General features: G+C 37.2%; 2 protein-coding genes across 6 annotated transcripts in view; both read right to left on the bottom strand.

Moving 5' to 3' along the window:
• Positions 1–60: 60 nt before the first annotated feature.
• LOC107839618 (tafazzin) lies at positions 61–3,639 on the bottom strand. The gene is made up of 7 exons (XM_016683189.2): positions 3,227–3,639; positions 2,054–2,172; positions 1,915–1,980; positions 1,617–1,814; positions 1,313–1,431; positions 871–976; positions 61–699 (listed from the first exon to the last, which is right to left on the bottom strand). Exons 1-7 carry the CDS (start codon positions 3,453–3,455, stop codon positions 124–126), a joined length of 1,413 nt encoding a protein of 470 aa, XP_016538675.1. The 5' UTR covers positions 3,456–3,639; the 3' UTR covers positions 61–123.
• Positions 3,640–7,494: 3,855 nt separating this feature from the next.
• The window catches only part of LOC107839617, an 18,767-nt gene continuing 6,012 nt past the window's right edge, over positions 7,495–20,249 (bottom strand). Inside the window, exons 6-8 of one of the 5 annotated variants that reach the window (XM_016683187.2) lie at positions 8,081–8,173; positions 7,880–7,981; positions 7,495–7,772 (exon numbers count right to left, since the gene is read on the bottom strand). In XM_016683187.2, coding sequence (XP_016538673.1) covers positions 7,899–7,981; positions 8,081–8,173 — 176 coding nt within the window. In that variant the 3' untranslated portion in view covers positions 7,495–7,772; positions 7,880–7,898. Of the gene's footprint in view, positions 7,776–7,879; positions 7,982–8,080; positions 8,174–10,733; positions 10,935–20,249 lie in introns of those variants that run through there. The other 4 variants (XM_016683185.2, XR_007043623.1, XR_007043624.1 and 1 more) reach the window with 4 other exon arrangements.

The following is a 20,249-nucleotide window of genomic DNA, read 5'->3' as shown; positions in this document are numbered from 1 at the left end:
ATTCTTCCTAGAATATTTTAACGTAGTATTAACTAAACTGTATACAACAGAACACCAATGCACAAAATTTAAACACTCTGGTTTATAACCAAAACCAGTAAAACTCTTCAATTAAAGTTAAATCTACCGGTTACAAATCTGACTCTCATACAATGGCATCCAAAAGTTGTTCCAATCCTTCAATGAGGCGATCTCTTGAATGTTCTCAAAATTTTCTTTTACCCTACTACTACTACTACTAACTAAACCTCTAGCAGAAAATAGCATTAATTCAGTCGAATCCATGTAACCTTTGATCCTCGACACGATTCCACTTTCCCTGGAGAAGCCCAACCTAAAGTACCGATCCTGACTATTTTCTTCCACCTGCTTCTCAAATAATGGCGGCTCACTACTAGGTTCTTGTGCTGGAGGAGAGACATGATCCTCCTCTATGCTCATGTAATTGTCCATGCCGAGAGCTTCCCAGTCAACATGCTGCACAATCCCAGCAGCTCGCTCACCAATGTGGTCAAGATAGTGTTGTGATTGTAGTGCTGCCTGGACAGATAGTCTGTCGACCTGAGCCTTAAGCATATGTAGTCGATTGCCAATTCTTGTTGACACAGCATCACATAATTTCCCTCTTGGCATATTCTCCTTTTCTCCGGCAGCAAGCAAGTCATCAAACTCAATGGGGTCACCAACAAGAACAGTCACCTGCAGTTTTTACAGCTCATTTAGAGTATAATAAGAGATTGTAAATCATAAATACCAGAAGTTGAAAATCGTAACTGAACTAGAGCAATTGCAATAGGTTTTATCTCTTTGATTGCACTTCTCTCTACCTAATAATATTGGTGCACGATATATGTTGCTGCATTAACATACCGTCTTTCCAATCCTGGGAAGCTTGGCTCCTACAGGCATGATGTCCTGCATTCCAGTATGCACAAATGGGACGACTATTGGCACATTGTCGGCATCCAGGACCAATCTGTTAAGACAGCCAAAGGTCTCATACTTAATACCAACCCTTGTAAAGACAACATGAATCTAATTAACGGGGCAAGGGCGGAGAAGAGGGGGAGCCTTTTCATTTTAAAGCAGCACAAATACGAGGAGGTAATCAACAGAAATATAACTGAACTCAATCTGCCCATGATTTCTAAAGAGCTCCTTTAATACGTTGTCTCTTGGTCTTTTTATTCTCCAAATATGAAATTATAAATTCAACAATCTGGTGTCCTTTTTGACAATCAAGGAGCTCACACGTTACCTACTTAAAGATAATCATACAATTCAAAATTTATTACTTAAAAAGGATGAGTACCTTCCGATGCCTCTTTTAATAAACCCCATTGTTTTGCCACCATCTCGGGAGCGACTACCTTCTGGAAATATGTGTACCCATCCACCACGGTTCAATTTTGAAATAGCCATGTCCATCCCCTGTAGTACATGAAGGAATAAACTGACCAATTAGCTACAACCTATATCAGTCTCTTCTACCATTTCAAAGGACAAATCTCAGAATGGATGAGCGAGATATTTAATAGTATCTTCATCAACAGTGATGTGGACACAATTAGAATATCAGTAACTTCATCTCACCAGCACCTCAGCAAAGAAAATACCTTTTGATAAATACCATCCCCGCGGGACACTGGAAGAACTTTGACATGTTTGAAGAAGGCAGATGTCACTGGATTGCGGAAACACCGATCAGTTGCACAAAGTGTCCATCTCAAATTTTGTGCATCCAACATAACACTGGGAGGAAGTAACGCAGCAATAACTAGTGGGTCATCCATAGCAGCAACATGATTGCTTACCTGAGTTCATTTACACAGTAGAACCATATATCAAAAGATATAATCCAAGGGTCTGAAGCTTAAAGGAAGGAACTAGAAGTAACTCAGGAACATGGCTTACTGTAATTAGCGGTTTAGTCTCTATACGATTTTCCAGCACCTGATATAATTTTTCTGCACCATATATCTGCAAAAGTTGTCTAGTTATTTCTCCCAATTAGGGAACAACGGAAAGAATAACTCGCTTGGATTTAGCTTACCTGAACACGATTGAGGCCATGCATAAACACATGACAAACATTTCCAAGCACAGGAACAGCCACAGCCTGCACCATGCGAGTCAAGACTGAATCTGCTTCTGGATCAATATCCTTGCTAACTGCAGTCATAGGCATTCAGATTTATAGGTATCGACCATTAAAAGCATCTTGAATAATCCTCATATAGATTCAGTAGCCACAACTTGCAGTTATAATTAGCAATGTTATTAGACACGATTGCTTCTTGCTTAAAGTGATGAAGGGAGGCGACAAAACGATGGTGCACTCTGGGAAGGTATTTGGACAGTATTTGAATTGAAGTTGAGATTATGTTCGGGCATGAACTTCACTTGAAAAAAGGTCCATTCACAAATCCATCTTCGACCAATATTTCACTTTAAGTTCAAATAAGGAAGCTCCGTATTAGCAAGTATTGAAAGAATATTCCATGGTCAAGCTAGCCCGGAAGTCATACCAAAGCAACTTTATTAATGTGATCACTTCATACTCTTACAAGAAAATTACTAGTTTCTATTTTGCAAGTATGGATATCTAATAGTTAGCAAATACAAATGAGCAATAGTTTAGTGCAAATAACTTTCCAAATCACGGAGGGAGCAAATGAAATTTAAAGGCGGGGTTTAACATATCAAAAGTTCCCTAAATTCATAGAAGTTAGACAAATGTAGGTAGCAGGAATAATTCTAGCGAATTATATCAGTGGCAATGATTGATTTCCAGCATGAAATCACACAGCTAAATTGAAGACAGGCTTAAATAGAAGAGAACAGAGCAGGACTAAACGGCATACAAAAGGCAGAGAGCAGCTAAGGTAGCTGCAATTAAGGTCAGAAAGATTTTCCAATTTCCTCTTGCAAAAATCATGAGCTCATATGTGAATTGCTGATGGCATTGGTTAGTTATAACACTAATTTATTGCTTTAACAAGGTTTATACTGGTTTGAACCGTGGTCTCTCCAAAAACACTACGATACCAAATGTATATATTTATTTAAATTGATATAATATTATCTACTCTAGCACATTATACAACATGACTTATTTTACTCAGACAACTAGAGATCAATTCACACTTGATACATTTTTTAGGAAGATGTACCAAATTTGATGCAATTGTCACATTATTATTATTAGGATGAATGAGACAGAGACCTTTTTTACGATAGAAAGTGGAAGAAGAAGGCAGAGTATCTCTACGGAAATCGCTGAAACGCTGGAGCCATCGGTCGACGGTAGAGGATAAATAACCATGAGATATCTTGGGACGGCGACAATGATGATCGACGGCGACTCTAAGACGGTCTCTGAGACGAAGCTGGAGGGATCGTGCTCTATCTTTCCATAGATCCGCTCCACTTTCTATCCATCTCCCTGAAACCATTGCAATTATTATTATTGTGTGTATATATCTAAGTTTGATCCAAAGATATTTGTGCGCGAGGGAGTAGCGAAGCGCGAGAGTAGTGGGAGGAGAAAATAAGCACAAGGGTTTCGTTTGTTTTTTCTTTTTTGCTACTCCACCTTAAGATCTCCTAGGGTTCGTATTGCGCAAGTTTTGCCCAGACGGATAAAATTGGGAGTTCCTTAAATATCTTTTGTGGGTCCCAAAGGCTACGTGGCGGATATCCCACAAATTCGACCTATTTAATATAAAAAATTGTTTTCACCACACACAATTGATACAAATTGAATGACTAATTCAACAAGAACGGAAAAAGTTATTGATTTATGGATTCAAATACAACAACATACTCATACCCAGTATATTCTCACTTAGTGGGGCCTGGAGGAGGATAGAGTGTACGTAGTTCATACCACTACCTAAGGTGAAATAGAGAGGTTGTTTCCGATAGACCCCCGACTTAGAATCAATGACAATATAACAGACACGACACATAAATGCATATAAATTTGTACAGTATGCAAAATAAACTAACAACATTAGCCACAAAATAATACTTAAAACTACAAATCTGAAACCATAGACAATACTTAACACCTACGAACAAGAAACTTCAACCACAAATACAGTTCACTCCCCTGTTGTCACCAACACGCTCCCACCCCTAACCCTCTACCGTAATCCGCCTCCTCCACAACTTTCTATCAAGGGTCATTTCCTCCGTAAGCTGTAACTGCTCCATATCATGTCTAATCACCTCCCTCCAGTATTTCTTCGGCCTACCTCTCCCTCACCTAAAATCATCCATAGCCAGTGTCTCACACCTCCGCACTAGCGCATCAGCACCCCTCCTCATCACGTGTCCGAACCAACGTAACCTCACTTCTCGCATCTTGTTCTCCATCGAAGCCACTCCCACCTTTTCCCGAATAGTCCTATTCCTCACTCTATCTTTCCTGATCTAACTACACATCCACCGCAACATCCTCATCTCCGCCACCTTTAACTTTTGGACGTGGGATTTCTTAACTGGCCAATACTTCGCTCCATACAACATAACTGGTCGGACTGCCATTCTGTAGAACTTACCTTAACCTTTGGGGGCACCCTCTTATCACATAAAACTCCCGAACCAAGCCGTCATTTCAACCACCCATCCCCAATACGATGCGTGACATCCTTGTCAATCTCCCCATCGCTCTGAATCATAAACCCCAGATATTTGAAATTCTCCTTCTTCTAGATAGCCTGAGAATCCAGCTTCACAATCACTTCATTCTTCTGCGACACATCACTGAACTTACACTTCAAATACTCCATCTTGGTCCCACTCAATCAAAAACCTATAGACTCGAGGGTCAGTCTCCAAATCTCCAACACATCATTAACTCTTCCCGAGTCTCATCAATTAATACCACATCATCTGCAAATAGCATACACCAAGGTGCCCCTCCTTGAATATGTCGCGTCAATACATCCATCACCAAGGCAAATAAAAAAGGGCTAAAAGTCAATCCCTGATGCAAACCTATTAAAACTGGAAAGTACTCCGAATCTCCACCTATCGTCCTCATACGAGTCTTCGCGCCATCATACATGTCCTGAATCGATCTAATATACGCCACAGGCACCCTTCTAGCCTCCAAGCACCTCCAAAGAATCTTCCTGGGCACTCTGTCACAGACCTTCTCGAGATCAATAAACACCATATGCAAGTCCTTCTTCCTCTTCTGAAATTGCTTCCCTAATCTCCTCACAAGGTGAATGACCTTAATAGTCGAGCAACCTGGCATGAAACCGAACTAATTCTCAAAGATAGTCACAATCCTTCTCAGTCTCAACTCTACCACCTGTTCCCAAACTTTCATAGTATGACTCAACAACTTAATACCTCTATAGTTGTTGCAACTATGAATGTCTCCCTTGTTCTTATATAAAGGAATCATCGTACTCCACCTCAACGCTTCAGGCATCTTCGCCGTCCTAAAAATGATGTTAAACAACCTTGTCAACCACTCCAAACCTGCCCCATCAGTGCTCTTCCAAAAATCCACTGGAATCTCTTCTGGCCCTGTCGCCCTACCCCGATGTATCCTGCGAATAGTTCCCTTGACCCCCTCAACCTCAATTTGCCTACAAGGACCATAATCGCGACACTCCTCAGACTTTTTCAAATCCCTCAACACGAAACCTTTGCCCCCTCGTCGTTCAAGAGTTTGTGAAAATATGACTGCCACCTCTTTCTTATGAGGGCATCTTCAACCAACACAGTACCATCTTCTCCCTAGATGTATCGCACTTGGTCCAGATCGCGAGCCCTCAGCTCCCTGGCCTTAGCAAGCCTATGCAACTTCTTATCCCCTTCTTTCTCCTCTAAAGCCGCATACACGCTCTTAAACACTGTCGTAACCGCCAGCTTAGCCTCTCTTCTGGCTACCTTATACTCCTCTTTATTCTTCTATCTCTCCTCCTCATCCTTGCTCTCAACCAACTTAGCATAAGCCACCTTCTTAGACTTCACCTTCCTCTTAACCTCTTCGTTCCACCACCAATCTCCTTAATGCTTACCAAATCGACCTCTCGAAACACCCATCACCTCTCTAGCGATCTCCCTAATGCAACTAGCAGTCGTCTCCCACATACTATCCACATCCCCTCTACTCTCCTAAGCCCCACTCCTCTTTAACTTCTCCCCCATCTCCAAAGCACTAGCCAACATCAAGCTACCCCACTTAATCCTGGACCGAGCCTCCACACTCCTCTTCTTTCTGTCCTTGTTGATTACCAAGTCCATCACCAACAATCAATGTTGAGTCGAAAAACTCTCGCTAGGTATAACTTTACAATCTTTACATAGCACTCTATTCCCCTTCTTAAGGAGCAAAAAGTCGATCTGAGTCTTGGCCTCTGAACTGTGAAAAGTAATAAGGTGCTCCTCCTTCTTCGGAAAGCTCGAATTCGCTATCTACAACCCAAAAACCCTAAAAAAATCCAAAAGAAAAGCTCCACTTTCATTCCTCCGCCCAAAACCAAAACTATCATGCACATCATCATACCCTCTAGACAAAGACTCAATATGCCCATTGTAATTGAATTTACTAATTTATGAAATAAAAAAGTATCTAATACAATTGCGTCAATTGGGTCATAGTTGTAGTCAAAAGTCAATCATTGCTAGTTACTAGAACAATCGCCTAAAATTCTTACATATTCATGAAAGTTCCTTTCTTTTCCTTGGTGATAAAAAATGTCCTTAGTACTCCCTCCGTTTCAAAAAACTGATCTACTTTAACTTGACACAAAGTTTAAGAAAATAAAAAAAACTTTCGAATCTTGTGATCTTAATTTAAAGTGGTGTCAAATGTACCAAAATATCCTTTAATCTTGCGGTCCTAAACATGTCATGTGGAAAGTTGAAATTAAAATATTGTCAAAAAAAAAAGGTTCATTCTATTTTAAACGGACTAAAAAGGAAAGTAGTTATTCTTTTTGAAACGTAGAGTATCTATTTTTAATTAAAATCTTTTAGGGAATTGGGTTTAAGATCTCGTTGCTTAAAAATCTTTTTTTTTTTTTCTTAGGCCAGGACGTCTTTTCTTCTTGATTTCTCTAATTCTGTCTCATATTTCTTCTCACCCACATCAATCCCCAAGATGGCCATAAGAATAAAAGATTAGATTGGTGTATTTCGACACTCATTGAGAGATGGCTATTACACTGTAAAACTAGACTAGATGGGAGATGCCAAAAATTTACAGGATTGCTTTTCCTGTTTCCTTGAGAAAAATGTCTTCTGGCCTCAACAGTAATAATTAAGTAAATCGAGCTTACACCACAACAGTTAAGAGACAATGTAGAGTGTAAACCTTTTGAATAATGACGTTTTTGAGATGCAATATCCAATCACGAAAGCTGATACATGATTTAATTAATAGGTTCCTAAGCGACCTCAAATTAATAAAAACGACATTGTGGTGCACTAAAGCTCCCGCTATGTACGGGGCTCGAGAAAGAACCGGAGCACAAGCAACCTGAAATCAATATATATACTTGTAACTGGGTTCATAATTAATTAGTGGATATTTCTTAGTATACATGTATATGTGGTATAGACAAAAGTTCAAGCTTCATAGTATAATCAAGAAAGGATAATCTGCCATAAGGATTGCCCCCTTACGAAACTAAATGAACTAAATGACTTAATAGACTCTCAATTCCAACAGTAAAATCTCCACCAGAGACATCCTTTCCAAGAAACTATCCACTTGAATACGCGAGAATCAAATACTGATAGTACTGCTGCAGGAATAGTAAACATAAGACGCATTTCGATTCAGGCAGAGAAATTCCATGACATTTGGTAAGCTATATCAATGGAGCTTATGGTTTCTCACTTGACACACCTGAACTTTACCAAAGAGGTTAGCAAATGAAAATTTGGAACTTGGGTGTTTCACCTCCTGTGTTTAGATAGTTAACATCAAAAGCAACGTCCCCAAAATCATCTGCGGAAAGAAAATGATTGTATCAGAATTTGTTTCAAAAGTTTACATTACAAGGTTAACTTTGAATTGTTGATTTAAAGTTAAAAATAACATCCAAACCTTCATATAGGGTCCTGGCAATTTGAACATACTCGGGTATTAGGTCCTTGTATATGATTCCAGTTGGATGTGCATCCAAGACAACTAAGACTCCTGTCAACATGAATTTCCTACGTCAGAAGTCACAAGGTAAACAAACAGGAAACTTGTAACCTTTTTTAATCTTCGAGAGACAATTGTTTCCTCTCTCTATTCTTCCCAATTAATTCATTTATATAGATCAGATCATCAGGATGTTAATTGTTATCCTAATAGATCTATCTGATTTGTCTTTTGTACTAGGACCAGTGTTTTACTTGAAGCCCAATAAATTGAAAACCTTTTCCGTAACAATACTATCCACTTTCATCATCTCCTATCATTTAACCTGAACCAAGAATTTGCCTCTGCCGACCCACCAATCCCCCTCAAGAGTCTCAACTCTCGACGATTTCACCTATGTGAGTGTGGAGGTAGGCCGCTTTCTATGAGAATTAGGCTCATTCTCAAAAGACACTCATGAAATCGGAATAGCACAAGGCCGTAACGTGCTGGCTATAAAACTCATGTCAACACCTTGACTATTATGTGTAAGCAGTAACTTTTTATTTCTCCTAAGCAGTCATAGTTCAAGTCTGAGACCACTACGACTCTGAAGTAAAAATTACTGTTTTACTAAGTGGAGGTTCAATGCAGAGCACACCTTCATTATACATGTCAGTCTTCCTTCAACTAGTAGACTCTCTTGTGTTAATATTAAAATGAGTGGGGGATTGATGTTACATTTTAATATTATGGTTAATATTCAAACTTTGCATCTGGAAAACTGCAAGCTTTGAATAAGGAAAAAAAAACTTTCTAACAATTTAATTTTTTCTGCTCTTATTTGTCAATTTGAATGCCTGCAACATAGCACTTTGGCTGCCTCATTGGATGTCATCAAAAGCTGTTGTTTGCCTATAAATAGAAGAGCTTTCAGCTCATTTTGGGAATATAAGAACACCAATACAAGTTAGTGTAGAGTTCATAAAAAATTTGTCAAATAAGAGAGTGTATTAGTTGAAAGGGAGGTGTTCTTATTGTGGAGCTTTGAACTCAACTCTTGTTCAGAGTAGTTGTGAGAAGACTGTTGTATCCTCGAGGGGACAAGTCAAGAAGATAACTGCTGGACCGGTGTTGAGGCGCGGATATCTCGCTCTCTTTAAGGAGATTCAAGCCCACTGCAGCAAATATTTTACCGATCCATCAGTTATCTTCTTGACTTAACCCCTCAAGAATACAACAACCTTCTCACAACAACTCCGGACAAGAGTTAAGTTCAAAGCTCCACAACAAATAAACTCTCTTATTTGACAATTTTTTTGTAAACTCTATATTAACTTGTATTGGTGTTCTTATATTCCTAAAATGAGCTGAAAGCTCTTCTATTTATAGGCAAAAAACAGCCTTCGATGTCATTGATGACATCCAATACTGCTGCCAAATTTGAAAGATTGCAGCCACCAATGTTGAATGAATGAGGCAGCCAATGTTGAAGACTGCAGGCAACCAAATTGACAGATAAGAGCAAAAAAAATTGCAGCCAATTTTGACAAATAAGAGCAAAAAAAATTGAATTGTTAGAAAGTGTTTTTTCTTACTCAAAGCTTGCAGTTTTCCAGCTGCAAAGTTTGAATGTTAACCATAATATTAAATATTAAAATATAACATCAATCACCCACACATTTAAATATCAACACAAGAGAGTCTATTAGTTGAAGGAAGACTACCATGCATAATGAAGGTGTGCTCTGCGTTGAACCTCCACTAAGGAAACCAAAAAATGAAGTCCATAGAGATAGATAACCATGGTCTTTCAGGAATAGGCAGAGGCTGCAATAATTTGACAAATTTTTTGTGAACTCTACATTAACTTGTATTGGTGTTCTTATATTCCTATAGGCAAAAAATAGCCTTTGATGTCATTGATAACATCCAATGCTGCTGCCAAATTTGAAAGATTGCAACCACCAATGTTGAATGAATGAGGCAGCCAATTTGCATGTTGCAGGCAACCAATGTTGAAGAGTGCAGGCAGCCAAATTGACAAATAAGAGCAGAAAAAATTGCAGCCAATTTTGACAAATAAGAGCAAAAAAATTGAATTGTTAGAAAGTTTTTTTTTTCTTATTCAAAACTTGCAGTTTTCCAGATGCAAAGTTTGAATGTTAACCATAATATTAAATATTAAAATGTAACATCAATCCCCCACTCATTTTAATATTAACACAAGAGAGTCTACTAGCTGAAGGAAAACTACCATGCCCAATGAAGGTGTGCTCTGCATTGAACCTCCACTTAGTAAAACAGTAATTTTTACTCCAGAGTCGTAGTGGTCTCAGCCTTGAACTATGACTGCTTAGGGGAAATAAAAAGTTACTGCTTACACATAATAGTCAAGGTGTTAACATGAGCTTTATAGCCAGCACGTTACGGCCTTGTGCTATCCCGATTTCATGACTGTCTTTTAAGAATGAGCCTAATTCTCATAAGAAGCGGCCTACCTCCATACTCACATAGGTGAAATTCGTCGAGAGTGCTCTTGTAATTTAGCACCCTACTCATACGAGCTACACATATTCATTAAGAGTTTTTAAAACTTAACCTCAAAACCATTATAGGCAAATACACTCACATCATAGGGAGGGATAAATAAATAGTGCATTTTTCACAACAAGTCGTCATGTGATTCGTTTTTTCCATTGAACCTGTTAATAGGATCTCTAGTCTCCAGGTTGGGTTTCCTCACATATGACTCAAGATTTAATAGGCTTCAATCTCATCCCCCTCGATGTGCTCCAAACCTTTTCTCTTGCTAAGGCCTTAGTCAATGGATCTGCAAGATTATCAAAAGATTTGACATAATCAACATTAATGGTACCATTTATCAAATATGATCTCACATTATTGTGTTTTCTCCTTATAGGTCTGGATTTACCGTTGTAATAAAGGTTTTGAGCTCTACCAATTGCAGAGGTGTTATCACAATGAATTAATAAAGGATGAATTAGTTTTTCAAAATAACGTATTTAAAATAACAAATCTCTCAACCAATTCGCTTCCTCACTAGCTGAAGCTAAAGCAATTAGTTCATCCTCCATGGTAGAGTTAGCAATAATTGTTTGTTTTTTAGACTTCTAACAAATAGCACCACCACCCAAAGTAAAAACATAACCACTAGTGGATAAGGAATCACCTGATAAAGTGTTCCAATCCGCATCACAAAAGCCTTCTAGTACAACAGGATATTTTGTATAGAACAAACCATAATTTTTCGTTCCAATTAAATATCTCATTACTTTTGTTATAGCATGCCAATGTTCATTACCTAGTTTGCTAGTAAACCTACTAAGTACTCCTACTGCATATGCAATATCAGGCCTAGTGCAATCAGTCACATATCTCAAACTTCCAATTATGCTAGCATATTCCTTTTGATTTATTACATCAGTTTCACTTTCAACAGAAAACAAGTGAACACTAGAATCAAATGGAGTTGCAACATGCTTGCAATCAAGGAAATTATATTTTTTCAATATTTTCTCAACATACTGTGACTGGTCAAGGAAAATTTCATCACATGTTCTATTAATTTTTATTCCTAGAATAAAATTTGCCTCACCAAGATCTTTCATTTCAAAATGGCTTCTAAGAATATTTTTAGTTTCATCAATAATATTCATGTTAGAGCCAAAGATCAATAAATCATCAACATATAGGCAAATAATAACATGCGAATTATTCCAAGACTAATGCTATATGCACTTATCACACTTATTTGTTTTCTATGTTACATTTTAATATTTAGTATTATGGTTAACATTCAAACTTTGCAGCTGAAAAACTGCAAGCTTTGAATAAGAAAAAAAAACTTTCTAACAATTCAATTTTTTCTGCTCTTATTTGTCAAAATTGGCTGTAATTTTTTCTGCTCTTATTTGTCAATTTGGCTGCCTGCACTCTTCAACATTGGCTGCCTGCAACATGGCAATTTGGCTGCCTCATTCATTCAACATTGGTGGCTGCACTCTTTCAAATTTGACAGCAGCATTGAATGTCATCAAAGGCTGTTTTTTGCTTATAAATAGAAGAGCTTTCAGCTCATTTTAGAAATATAAGAACGACAATACAAGTTAATGTAGAGTTCACAAAAAATTTGTCAAATAAGAGAGTTTATTAGTTGAAAGGGAGGTGTTCTTATTGTGGAGCTTTGAACTCAACTCTTGTCCATAGTTATTGAGTTGTTGTGAGAAGGCTGTTGTATCCTGAAGGGGACAAGTCAAGAAGATAACTGCTGGACCGGTGAAACATTTGCTGCAGTGGGCTTGAATCTCCTTAAAGAGAGCGAGATATCCGCGCCTCAGTCGAAGAAGAAGATAGTCTTTTATTCTTGGGAAAAGACTCAAATATGCCATTGAACTATCAGAAATGACTCATTTATGCCATCAGTTAAAAGTTTGGCTCATTCATGCCATCGCCGCTACAAAATCGGCTCATCCATGTCATTAATTTTTAACGGTGATTTTCAAAAACAGCTTTGCCACGTGGCATTTTATTAAAGGTCCATGTCATTAATTAAAATAAGAAAAAAGGCTCAAATATGCCATTGAACTAATAGAAATGACTCATTTATGCCATCAGTTAAAAATTCAGCTCATTCATGCCATCGTCGTTGTAAAATCAGCTCATCCATGGCATTACTTTTTAATGGTGGGTTTTCAAAAATAGTTTTGCCATATGGCCTTTTATTAAAGGTCCGCAACATTAATTAAAATAAATCAATATTAAGTTCGAATATCTTAGACCCATTAAAAACAACCAATTCATTTAACATAACCCAACCCACACCCATTAAAGTATTTTTTTTCCTACAACAACTATTTTTCTGATCAAAATAAAATGTGATTAATGTATATTCTTTGGCTATTTCTAGTTGATTTTAAATCATTATAAATGTTATGCTTAACAGCAACCTCAAAAATTCTATCCTACAGTAACTGATTAGTTTTAATTCCAGTGACTCCAATATATACTCGTAAGTTGCAAGAAAATAAGCCAATGAACGATTAGGAAAAGCAAGAAAAAGAAAGAGGCATACTAATAGAGCTTCTCCATTCTCTCATCACGAATTAGGGGAGCATACATTATTGAAAAATTATTTTCAAATAACGGCTTAGAAGAAATCTGTTATCCTAATTATCCCGCCATGTATATGGGATAACTTCTCCCATCACGAATTAGTGGAGCATACATTGTTGAAAAATCATTTTCAAATAACGGCTTAAAAGAAGTCTGCTATTTCAATTATCTCGTCATGTATATGGGATAACTTCTCCCATCATTATGGGAACTCGGAACCAAAATGAGCCATTGAATTAAAAAAGTGACCAAAATAGGTCATCTATTTAAAAAGTTACCAAAATAGGTTAAACGTAATAATTTATTACGTTTTTTACTTTTTTGTTAACGGTCAACTAACGGAGTTGACTTTTACAAAAACGTAAGAATTTCTTACATTTTACACATTTATTTGTAAAACGTAAGAAATTCTTACGTTTTATAAAAAAAAAGTATAAAACGTAACAATTTTTTACGTTTTACACGATGATCGAGGAAAAATAATTAGTGAGTTGTCTAATCTATGATAAATGCATTTTTAGAAAAATGTAGTACAACATAATTTTTACCTACGTTGTTTGCTTTATTAACGTGGCCCACTTTTAAAAAATTGTCCACATTAACCTACAGCTTGACTTTGCTTTTAGTTTCTCTTAGGAATTCTTTTAGGTTTTTCTTTTCCCATTTTTACTCTAGATTATGTAAATTAGGAATTTTTATATAAAAAATTATTATGTTTTACACAAAAAAAATATTGCTTTCTCCATTTCGAAATAAATAAATTGTTGGAGTATTTATTGGTGTTTCAAAATAAGTGAATCGTTGAATTTTTTTCCATATTTACCCTTATAATTTGACAACCAATTAACTTTTGAAAAGGCATTACCAAGGTCAGTTTTTTCTTTTTTTTGGGTAACAATGGAAATTTATGTTAAATTTATGTCTTTGATGCTTTTTCCTTAATTTGTGTGTCAAAATCCAACAATTCGTTTATTCCGAAACGAAGGGAGTAACAAATTAACAAAAGTATGTAAAATGTAAATAATTTTTTTTAAAAAAAACTATTGATTTGTTTTGTTAATTCAAGTACTATGGAGTTAATTTTTTTGACTTTTTTGACTTCTTTCATAAATAGTATTAAAAAGTTATTTTTTAGTAAAATGTATGAGAAAAATTACATTCTTTTATACTTTTGTAAAAATGGGATAGGTTAATGTAGAGTAAAAATGGGGAAAGAAAAACCTAAAAGAATTCCTAAGAGAAACTAAAAGCAAAGTCAAGCTGTAGGTTAATGGGGACAATTTTTTAAAAGTGGGCCACGTTAATAAAGCAAACAACGTAGGTAAAAATTACGTTGTACTACATTTTTCTAAAAATGCATTTATTACAGATTAGACAACTCACTGTATTATTTTTCCTCGATCTTTGTGTAAAACGTATGAAATTCTTATGTTTTATACTTTTTTTTTATAAAACATAAGAATTTCTTACGTTTTACAAATAAATGTGTAAAACGTAAAAAATTCTTACGTTTTTTTAAAGTCAACTCCATTAGTTGACCGTTAACAAAAAAGTGAAAAACGTAATAAATTATTACGTTAGCCTATTTTGGTAAATTTTTAAATAAATGGCCTATTTTGGTCACTTTTTTAATTTCGTAGCTCATTTTGGTTCCGAATAAAGAATCCCGATACTAACTAATTTCAGATATTTTGAAATTAATATTGATTTCTTCTAATTAATGGCGTGGTCTTCTAATAAAAGACCACGTGGCAAAGCTATTTTAAAAAACCCATCATTAAAAAGTGTGGCATGGACGGGTTGATTTTATAATGGTGATGGCATGAATGACCAATACTTTTAACTGATGGCATAATGAGTCATTTCTGATAATTCAATGACATATTTGAGCCTTTTAGCTTATTTTAATTAATAACGTGAACCTCTAATAAAAGGCCACTTGATAAAGCTGTTTTTGAAAACCATTGTTAAAAAGTAATGGCATGAATGAGCTAGCTTTGTAACTGTAATGGCATGAATGAGCTCAACTTTTAACTGATGGCATAAATGAGTCATTTATGATAATTTAATGACATATTTGAGTCTTTTCCCTTTATTCTTTCTTCAATTGTAATTTTTCAGTTGTAAGTTTATTATAGTTTCACCAACAATTTTAAGAAGAATTCAATGGCAACAACTGAAAATTCCGCGGATGTCAAGATGGGAGATCTTAATAAGTCATTCCGGTTCAACGGTACTCACTTCAAGAGGTGGAAGGATAAAGTGTTTTTCTACTTGAGTCTTCTCAATGTCTCTTATGTTTTAACTGAGAAGAATCCCAATAAAGTAGATAACTCTTCCATGACCGACGACGAACTTATCTCTCTTCAAGAGAAAGTTGAAAAATACGATAGTGACTCCTACAAGTGTCGGTACTTTTTACTTAATTGTATGTCTGATAATTTTTATGATTATTATGATAGAACTTACTCCAGTGCAAAGAAAATTTGGAAAGCATTGCAGAGTAAGTATGACACTGAGGAGGCGGGAGCGAAAAAATATGCGGCTAGCAAATTTTTCCGTTTCCAAATAGTGGACAACAAATCAGTGGTAGACCAAGTTCAAGACTTTATAATGATCGTTGGCGAGCCCAGTTCCGAAGAAGTCAAAATTGGAGATAACCTTATTGTTTCATTGTTTGTGGCATAATTGATAAACTTTCACCTTCGTGGAAGGAATTTCAAAAAACTATGCGCCATAAGCAAAAGGAAAATTTATACAAACAGAAGAGAACAACATCATACCGAAGGTAAATTTAACTTCTTCAAGTAATGCTACCCCTGAATCTAACAAAAATACTACTTTGAATTTAAAGAAGAAAAAATTCAAGAAAAATGATGGTAGACATCCCAAGTACAATAATGGTGAAAACAACAACAACAACAAACCCAGTGTATTCCCACGAAGTGGGGTCTAGGAAGGGTAAGATGTACGCAGATCATACCGCTACCTCCGAAGAAGTAGAGAGGTTGTTTCCAATAGACCCCCGGCTCAAGCTAAAGGATAGTAACAAGTGGATCGATGACATGATAAAATCAGGAATAAGAAATAGTAAATTGGAAATTAGAGAAATACGAAATATGCGAAAATAAGGGTGACACAAGATAAGAAAATAGGAACTAAGACATAAGACATAGGGCCCCCACCTAAACATACCATACACACACAAACCAAGGACACCTATGTACAAGCCTCGGCTTACTAACCCGGCTACATTATAACACCCCGGATTGCAAGCTACTACCCACACCCTCCCATTAGCCTTCTACCCTTATACGTGACCTCCACACCTTCCTATCTAGGGTCATGTCCTCAGTGAGCTGGAACTGCTCCATATCATGTCTAATCACCTTCCTCCAGACTGGGGCATCCGCGCCCCTCCTCATCACATGCCCGAACCATCTCAGTCTTCCTTCCCGCATCTTGTCATCTATCGAAGCTACCCCACCTTCTCTCGGATAATCTCATTCCTAACTCTGTCCCCTCTAGTAAGCCCACACATCCAACGCAACATTCTCATTTCCGCCACCTTCAATTTTTGGGTGTGAGTGCTTGACTGGCCAACACTCCGCTCCATACAATATGCCCGACCGGATTGCCACTTTATAGAATCTGCCTTTAAGCTTAAGGGGCACCTTCTTATCACACAACACTCCCGAGGCGAGACTCCACTTCATCCAACCTGCTCCAATACGTTTAGAGACATCTTCATCGATTTCACCATTCCCCTGAATCGTAAACCCAAGATACTTAAAACTGTCCGTCTTACAGACATCCTGGGAGTCCAACCTCACTACTACTTCATCCTCCTACCTCAAGTCACCAAACTTGCATTCCAAATACTCCGTCTTGAACCTACTCAACCTGAACCCCTTGGACTCAAGGGTTTGCTTCCAATCCTCCAATTTGTCATTTACCCCCCCGCATCTGATCAATTAGTACTACATCATCCGCAAATAACATACACCAAGGCACCTTGCCTTGAATGCTCCGCGTCAACACGTCCATCACCAACGCAAATAAGAACGGACTAAGAGTCGATCCTTGGTGCAACCCTGTCTCCACCTAAAAATGCTCTGAGTCTCCTCACACCGTCCTCACACAGGTCTTTCCTCCATCGTACATGTCCTTAATAACTCTGATGTACGCCACCGGAACCCCTCTCACCTCCAAGCATCTCCAAAGAACCTCCCTCAGGACTTTATCATACGTCTTTTCCAGGTTGATGAACACTATCTGCAAATTCCTCTTCCTTTCTCTATACTGCTCCACCCATCTCCTCACCAGGTGGATTGCCTCTATCGTCGAACGACCAAGCATAAATCCAAACTGATTCTCAGAAACGGACACGACCCTCCTCAACCTCCGCTCAACCACTCTCTCCCAAATCACACTCAACCACTCTCTCCCAAATCTTCATAATGTGACTCAACAGCTAAATACCCCTTTAGTTGTTGCAACTCTGAATGTCACCCTTGTTTTTATACAGCGGAATCAACGTACTTCATCTCCAAGCCTCAGGCATTTTTGCAGTCTTGAAAATACCGTTAAACAAAATAAGTCAACCACCTTAAACCTGCCTCACCAGCATACTTCCAAAAATCCACCGGGATCTCGTTAGGCCCCATCGCCCTACCCGTCCGCATCCTACAAATAGCCTCTCTGACCCCCTCAACCTTAAATCGCCGACAGTAACTGAAAACACGGCTCTCCTCCGAGTGCGCCAGCTCCCCTAACTCAATGCCTCTGTCCTCCTCCTCGTTCAAAAGTTTATGAAAGTATTCCTGCCATCTCAAGCAAAAAATCAACATGTACAAAAAGGACCGTGCTTTGTCTGTGGCAAGAGTGGGCATATTGCTCGATTTTGCAAATTTCGGAAACTTGGGCCTACACCTCAGGCAAACGTTACCGAAGAACCATTTGTGGCAGTGACATTAACATGGTGGAGAATGTTGATGGATGGTGGGCTGACTCTGGTGCAAACAATCATGTCTGTTATGACCTAAGTTGCTTGGACTCTTCAAAAATGTCTACGGGTGCGTGTCGGATCCTCCAAAAATAGTGTATTTTTAAAGGATCCGACACGGGTGCGGCAACATTTTTGGAGAGCCTGAGCAACTTAGGTTATGACAAAGACTGGTTTAAAAAATATGCAAATTTTGAGGCGCCCAAAACCATCATGCTTGGAGAGTCACACGCAACTCAAGTACTTGGAATGGGAGATGTCGAGTTGAGGTTTACTTCTGAAACGGTATTAATCTTAAAAGATGTACTTTATACTCCTTTTATGAGAAAAAATTTGACGTCTGGTTTTCTTCTTAATAAAGAAGGCTTCAAACAGATTATTGAATCTGATCAGTATGTGATTGTTAAGAAAAATGTTTTTGTGGGAAAAGGTTATGCATGTGATGGCATGTTCAAATTGAGTGTTGAAATGAATAAAACATCTACTTCTATTTACATGCTTTCTTCCACTAATTTTTGGCATGCTCGTTTGTGTCATATAAATGAGCGTTATGTGGGAATCATGAGTGGTTTAGGATTAATTACAGTGATCAAAAGGAACTTTGAAAAATGTCAGGCTTGTAGAGCCAAAATCACAAAAAGGCCCCATTTTCAAGTTGAAAGAGAAACTGAATTATTAGAATTAATTCATATTGATATTTGTGAACTTGGTGAAATTTTAACTTGTGGAGGAAATAGATATTTTATCACTTTCATTGATGATTTTTCTAAGTTTACATATGTTTACTTAATGAAAAATAAAAGTGATGCTCTTGAGAATTTTAGAACTTTCCTCCATGAAGTTGAAAATCAGTTTAATAGAAAAATAAAAAGAATAAGAAGCGATAAAGGCCGTGAATATGAGTCAATTGAGTTCAATTTTTTTGTTAGATCATTGGTTATAATTCATGAAACTACTCCTTATTCTCCTGCATCTAACGGTGTAACGGAAAGGAAGAATAGAACTTTGGTTGAGTTAACTAATGTCGTGTTAATTGAGTCTTGTGCACCTTAAAGTTTTTGGGGTGAAGCTCTTTTAACTGCTTGTTATGTGTTGAATCGTGTGCCTCTTAAAAAGACCAAATTAATGCCTTTTGAGTTGTGGAAAGGTCATAAGCCAAATTTGGGATATCTAAGAGTTTGGGGTTTCTTAGCCATTTGAGTTGTATTGGTGTTCTTATATTCCTAAAATGAGCTGAAAGCTCTTCTATTTATAGGCAAAAAACAGTTTTTATTGACGCTTGCAAGACAAATTGAATGAATTGGCAACCACATCTTAAACAAGAAGACGCCTTCACTCATCATCACCCAGAGAATTACAAAGAACTTCCACCATCACACCATCGAAACAACAGGAAATTAATAATGTGAAGTTGTGGAAAGAGATCCACCGAAAAAAGTTGGTTAAAGAACTAAACTTTAGGATAAATATTTCGTTAAGAACCCATGACAATAACACACTCATGACAACTTATGACTGGATTCCCTAATATCTTTCACAACTTTCAGCAATCTAGCACCTTATTGTATTAATAAAGCAATATTTTCTTGCAGACAATCGATACTCAGTTTACGGTTGCTTATCAGGACAAGTATTTAACAGCAAACTCGTTCCACTGCTCTATGAGGCTTAGAAGATGGAGAATTATGTCAAGATACTGAGAAACAATACTCAAGAAACACGGACAAACATAAGGGTAAGACAAAAAGAGAGGTCGAACTCTGCTAAGAAAGATCTATAAAGCAAAGTTGGTAGACATTTCTGAAATTACAGAAAAGGGAATGTGGACATATCAGTTGGTCACCTTTCTTATAAATTCAAGTTCAACAACATCATGTCCCTATTTCTGCTACTTTAGCCAAAGAGAATTCAAAGATTTTATTTAAAAATAAAGTCAAGAAAAGTTCCAGACAGTGAGTTTGTTTGTCAAAGGGAAATCAAGAGGAAATCTGGGTGATGTGTGAACGT

Source organism: Capsicum annuum, chromosome 8, assembly GCF_002878395.1.
Source record: "Capsicum annuum cultivar UCD-10X-F1 chromosome 8, UCD10Xv1.1, whole genome shotgun sequence".
NCBI lineage: Eukaryota > Viridiplantae > Streptophyta > Magnoliopsida > Solanales > Solanaceae > Capsicum > Capsicum annuum.
This window is presented reverse-complemented; position numbering and strand designations above follow the sequence as displayed.